At 45.1% G+C, this 6,228-nt stretch overlaps 1 protein-coding gene across 1 annotated transcript in view; it reads right to left on the bottom strand.

Annotated features, from left to right (window-relative positions):
- Positions 1-275: 275 nt before the first annotated feature.
- Positions 276-6,228, bottom strand: part of NT5E (5'-nucleotidase ecto) — a 49,915-nt gene continuing 43,962 nt past the window's right edge. Inside the window, exons 7-9 of the mRNA XM_001927095.5 lie at positions 5,596-5,745; positions 3,796-3,996; positions 276-2,724 (exon numbers count right to left, since the gene is read on the bottom strand). Of these exons, the coding sequence (XP_001927130.2) occupies positions 2,561-2,724; positions 3,796-3,996; positions 5,596-5,745 (515 nt within the window). The 3' untranslated portion in view covers positions 276-2,560. The remainder of the gene's footprint in view (positions 2,725-3,795; positions 3,997-5,595; positions 5,746-6,228) is intronic.

The following is a 6,228-nucleotide window of genomic DNA, read 5'->3' as shown; positions in this document are numbered from 1 at the left end:
GAAACCAATACTGGCCTCAAAACAGATTTCTGTACATAAAAGTCATAAAATTTACTAGTCCAACTTTAAATACACTTTACTGTTTTTTTCCTACCTTAAAGTTGCATGCATTTTTCTTATTTTTTGGGTGAGAAAGGGGCTAGAGAGGATTATCAGATGGCAAGGGGCTTATAATCAAGGGAAATGATAACTAGTGATAAATTGTCAAAGAATTTTCCTTCAGTCATACTGTTTTAGATTATAGGCGTTTGCTTGAGAAAAGAAATAACTATCAATGACAAGAAGCATATCTTCAGTTTATTGTTTGGAACTTATAATTGCAGTGTTTTTAGGTCATTTCTTAAACCACTAAATAATACATGCATGTATGTTTAGAAGACTTACAAAAATGTTCTATAAAAATGTGGTCTCCAATAGGATTTACCCGGTTGTATTGGCCAAGCATAAAAAATATACCCCAAATGCACCTTTCTTCAGTTTTAGTCTTACTGACATTTGTTTATTTCTAGCCAATCTGTATATACATAGAACCTAAGGCATTATTTTACTGCAACAACCTTCACAAAGTTGAAATTTAAAAGTGTATTTTGTATCACGAATACATACTATTTGTAAACATTAAGAAACAGTCATACTCCCTCTTCAAACCTTTAGCTGTTTGCTCACTCTTTTTTTAAGCTGAAGTTTCCCATTTCTTGTTGAACCATTTATACAATGATGAGCAGGCTCACATGGTTTCATTATCCCTTTTTAGTATTAGTCCTTTGTACGTAAATCATTGATTTCACCAGCTGGGTATTTCTTTTTTTCTTTTTCTTTGTCTTTTTGCCATTTCTTGGACTGCTCCTGCGGCACATGGAGGTTCCCAGGCTAGGAGTTGAATTGGAGCTGTAGCTGCCGACCTACGCCAGAGCCACAGCAACGTGGGATCCGAACTGCGTCTGCAGCCTACACCACAGCTCACAGCAATGCCGTATCCTTAAACCACTGAGCAAGGCCAGGGATCGAACCCGCAACCTCATGGTTCCTAGTTGGATTTGTTAACCACTGCGCCATGACGGGAACTCCACCAGTTGGGTATTTCTTGAGCACCCACTTAGAGGGGCCCACTCTCAGGCAGAAGATCTCATATCTGTGCTTGAGAATGACTTAGAGTAACTGTTCAGATTGAGAGGCAGAGTTGACCTCAAAGTTATGTATAGAACTTTAAGAAGGCAGCCTTGTCCCCCTGCTGGATTTTTCCATGCCTGGGGGAGGGGGTGGAGTGTGCATGTGTGTGTGTGTGTGTTTGAAGAGACTAGAATAACAGAGCTGGTATCTTGCTGGGGAGAGACAGGTATGGGTTTAGAATTACACCTTTTCTTAGAAGAGTCTCTTCTTACAACACCTTCACACTGGGAAGAAGGGAGGAAGGAACACAGTGGGAGACCTGAAAGAATCTCATAAAATTAGTAGCTATCACCATGTGTCAGGCTGTCTGCTGCTGCTCCTTGGCAGACATCTATTTAACAAGTATAAATGCTCTTCAGCTCTTTCTCTTCTATAATATAAATCGGTCCTGGGCATCCTGGTCTTTCCTTCTCTTTCTCCCTGTCCCTTGACTGCCTTTTGCAGCTCCTGGCCTTTTGCATTATCTGCTGTACCGTTTGTCCCCTGACTCCTCAAACAGAGGCACACAGGTGGTGTAAGAGAGAACACCACCCTTTGTTTAGTTTCTTAAACTCACTAAAATAACATGAGCTAAAAAGGAAAAAAAAAAAAAAAAGAGACCAGTAATAAAACAGAGACTTGTTCATCCATCAGTTTGGGGCTATTGGTAATTACAAGACCATTAAGTATCATCCTGAACAGCAAATGGATGCAGTTGAAAGAGTGCTGGACCAAGGTCAGAAGGCCTGGGTGTGGGTCTAGGATCTGTCACTTTTAGCTCTGTGGCCTCAAACTAGTCAATTCTTTTTGAGCTTTAATTTCCTTATCTGTAATTTGGGAAAAACAACACCAGTCTTACCCACCAAAGAAAGTTATGGGCATCAAGTAAGATAATGTGCTTAAGGAGTTCTCTTGTGGCGCAGCAGATCAAAGATGCTGAGTTGTCATCGCAGCGGCTTGGGTCCCTGCTGAAGTATTCCATCTGTGGCCCAGGAACTTCCACATGCCATGGGCATGGCCAAAAAAATGAAGATAATGTGCTGAAAACGCTCTTGTAGATGATAGAGTTCTATGTAAACATAAGTTGTTTGATGGATTAGAGTGGACATAAAGGAGAAAAACGATGGCTTAAAATTAATAAAATTTTATTATTAAAATTTGCACCTGTAGACTAAGAGCGGCTGGCCTTCTCCTCACAGGGACCATTTTCATTTCTTTTCCTGTGCGTTCTGTAAGTTGCCGATCCTGAGCGATGATGTTCGTGTCTTCATTTATGACCCTCTAAGCTCAGCTTCTAGGAGACGCCAAGAATGGTCTGAACTGTTGCAGAGCCAGTTCCTGAAAGTCAGGCTTGAATCTCACTTGAGGAAAAAAAAAATGCAGTTCCATCAATGGCAAGGACAGTTTTTGGCTAATGGTATAAAGCAATGGTCACTGCCAAAAGTGAAAGAAATAGTAGAGAAAAACTTCCATGGCATTGACTTCCTGCAGAAAATTGGATCCGACCTTCAACTGCTGGATAAATGACTCTCATTTTTAAGATGTATCCAGAAACCACGTTGATATCTTGGTCACCTAGAAAAATGTATACATTATTTTAACTTCAGAAAAAATATTTATGTGTTAATAGTTACAGGGGGAAAACCAATGTATTTCCCTTTGTAATTATAAAAGGGAAGATACTCCTTTCATAAGTGGTGACAGGAGTTTCCATCGTGGCTCAGCAGAAATGAATCTGACTAGCATCCATGAGGACGCAGGTTCGATCCCTGGCCTCAGTGGGTTAAGGATCTGGCGTTGGCATGAGCTGTGGTGTAGGTTGCAGATGCGGCTCGAACCTGGTGTTGCTGTGGCTCTGATTCGACCCCCAGCCTGGGACCCTCCATATGCTTTGGGTGCAGCACTAAAAAGAGGAAAAAAAAGAAAATTAAGTGGTGATAAAGTGTCACAGAAGACAAGAACCATGGTGATCCTAAGTGCAAAGAATTTGATTGCTTTGTCATGTTCCAGATAGGAAATGTGCCCACTGTCTGGTATTGGAAAATTAGGGGGAACAGAGTCGGGTCTGCTCTGAGATGGCTCAAGAGAGAGGCTGTTGGCATCAATGCCTCCAAACAACTCTGGAACAAGGGCATCAGGGAACTGGGTCAAGATCAGTTAGTTGAGACATAAAAGTGGCTTGTTTTCTTCTGGCCTGCCCAGGAATCTTTTTCACATAATTGATGGGGAGACAATGGAGGCTTCATTTCCAAAAGAGAGAATTGCCAAAGCAATGACTATAATTACCTGTAACTACAAACCTACAGGGTCCTGACAGAATTTTATTTTAAAAATACTCATTTATATTTCACAGTTTAAATAGCTGTTTCTATGTACTTAAAAGACTTTTAAAACATTTTTTATGTAAAAATGGTATTTTTCCCCCCAGGCTTAGATGGATGGATACGTGTGTTGTGCTGGGGGCAGGACAGGGTTCCCCCAGGCTGTGCTGCTGTTTGCCAACAAACAAAGCAGGAAGGAGTCAGCAGTGTGGGAGCAAGTCTGGTTTCTGGCTCTGCCCTCTTGGCATCATCAGCAGAGCTCCCTTCTCTGGACCAGTTCTTTCTGTATCTTTGGGATGGGAGGGGAAGAGACACTTGCACTTACCAGAGTCATGTTTTAATGCCTCTTCTTTTATCATCCGGAATCCATCCCCACCACTGGCGAGGAAGCTGGGGAGGATCACCTTATACACCTCATCCGTCCTGAGGGGCTCGTAACTGGGCACGCGACACTGGGTGCAAAGAACATCTAATTTGACCACTCTGTCCCCGGGATTTCGGGAGAGATCGTACGTCACGTGAATTCCTAGAAAACAAACCAGTCTATGTTTTCACTGGATCCAAAGGGAAATTTCTGTTTTCTAAGAAAGAGTTTTTGCCCCAGATCTGGAATTAGGGCACTGGGTTTAGTTTTCACTGAGTTTGAGTGAAATTTCAGCAAGAGAGTTGAGTGACATCACAGCTACCCTGTCTTGGTTAGCTTTATCCGTGAGTCCTGGGAGGTCTGAGAACTCCTGGCAGGAAAATTGGCCCTGGCCCACAAAGGCCCAGGGGTGACTCTGCAGGGAGAAACCATGCCTTTTAAATGTCCTGAATTAACTGGTCCAGCAACTTGGTTTAGTGGCTTTGGAAAATGAGAAACAGGTGAGAGGTGCAGAATGTTTGTTACCATTATAATGATATTATAATAAATGTGAATAATTTGGGCTTGGGCCACTGTCACAAAGCATACAACTACCGGGCACTGTGCTGGAGCATCAAAGCTCTGCTCTTCCTTGCACTCTCTCCTGGAAGATGCAGAGTATCTGGGCTACCCCACAGGCAGCTGGCTCAGGCCCCACCACCCTCTGCAGGCCCTCCATCCCAATAGCAGGTGCTCTGCAGAGGGAAGACCTGACAAAGCAGTCACGCCCTTCATGCAGGGCCACCACCTACAGTCCAAACCACGAGGCCAGAATATGGTGTAAGAATCAAATAAGATCATTCATATTAAAGATTCAGGAGTTCCCTTCATAGCTCAGTGGCTAATGAATCTGACAAGGAACCATGAGGTTGCGGGTTTGATCCCTGGCCTTGCTCAGTGGGTTAAGGAACAGGCATTGCCGTGAGCTGTGGTGTAGGTCACAGATGCGGCTTGGATCCTGCGTTGCTGTGGCTCTGACGTAGGCTTGGCAGCTACATCACCGACTGGACCCCTAGCCTGGGAACCTCCATATGCCATGGGTATGGCCCTAAAAAGACAAAAAAAAAAAGACCAAAAAAAAATTTAAAGACTCATTCCTTGCACTGTGGAATTAATTACCGATGAAAGCATTTTCTAAGCCCTTGGCAACTTGGGAAGCATTTATTTTTCTTCCATTTTGACTGCAATCTGTCAGATACACAGGGAGGTTTTCACACCATGCTCTGAGAGGTTGAAGACTTGCCCTAGGTCACGTTGGAACCAGAACCAGGTTTCCGGGTCTCGTCCAGGCTTCCCCTCCCAGAAATCGTCCTTGTTAATACTGACTGGACACTGCTTTCAACCGAACCTCTATGCAGTTCCCAGGCGATTATGAATAGAGCAGAAAAGGGTGTCTTTTTTTTTTTTTTTAAATAATGTTGAATGTTAAACCACTAAGACTTTAATAGAAACTAGACCTCTAGGCAGCTGACCTGCTTGAATTTGGAGGGCCAGCTTCCGCAGAGAATCATCTGGTGTCCAAATCAGACTTGGCAAATGCTGCTGCTTTTAAGGACCTGGGGTCTTTGACCCTGACCAGTGGTCTGGGAGTCCATGGCCATTGGAAGACTATGCATCGGTGGTGGGTGTGGGAAAAGCCAAACAAGCCTGGCCAGGAGGGCTCGGTAAGGAGGGCGCTACTCCAACCAGCTCGGCCCCACCTCCCCTTGGGAGGTGACTTACCGCCCACCTGCAGGAACTCCCCAGTGGACTGGCCATAGCGGTACACGCTGTGCTCAAAGGCCTTCTTCAGGGTGGAGCCTTTTAACTGGACCAGGTCGAAGGTGCCTCCAAAGGGCAACACGGCAGCCAGGTTCTCCCAGGTTATTGTGCCTGAGGGCAGTAAGAGGAAGGAAGAAGGAAAACAGCTTGAGAAGAAGCCCACCCTAAGACCAGTGTCTTTTAGGGGGAAGTGAGGAGGCAGGGCCCCCAGGGGGCTGTCAGGACAGCACAGCTGCATCTCAGTGGTCCTGACACAGGGACAGAAGGGAATCAGGAGGCCTCCGGCCGGGCCCTCCACCATGGCAGGATGGCCAGAGCTTCTAACTGCCCGTGGCTCCCCTGTGCTCTGCCCTGGAGCATCTGGCTTGGGGCTGGGTCTTCAGTGGGTGTGAGCTCTGCTCAGCTTCTCCAGACAGGCGGTGTGTCCCTGTTACCTGGCTCTGTTTGACAACGAGGCCAGCTTGGGGCTCACCCTGAGACTGACCAGTTTCCGCAGAACATCCGGGAGAACTGCAAGAATGCTTGCCTATCTGCCTGGTTGGTTTTGTTTTACCATATGCTATACTCCTGTCTATCTGTAAATGCACTAAAAGG

The sequence above is a fragment of the Sus scrofa genome, chromosome 1 (genome assembly GCF_054392235.1).
Source record: "Sus scrofa isolate SSC_HxYL_T2T_F1_AM1 chromosome 1, Sscrofa_HxYL_maternal_Yorkshire_Landrace_v2.0, whole genome shotgun sequence".
NCBI lineage: Eukaryota > Metazoa > Chordata > Mammalia > Artiodactyla > Suidae > Sus > Sus scrofa.
This window is presented reverse-complemented; position numbering and strand designations above follow the sequence as displayed.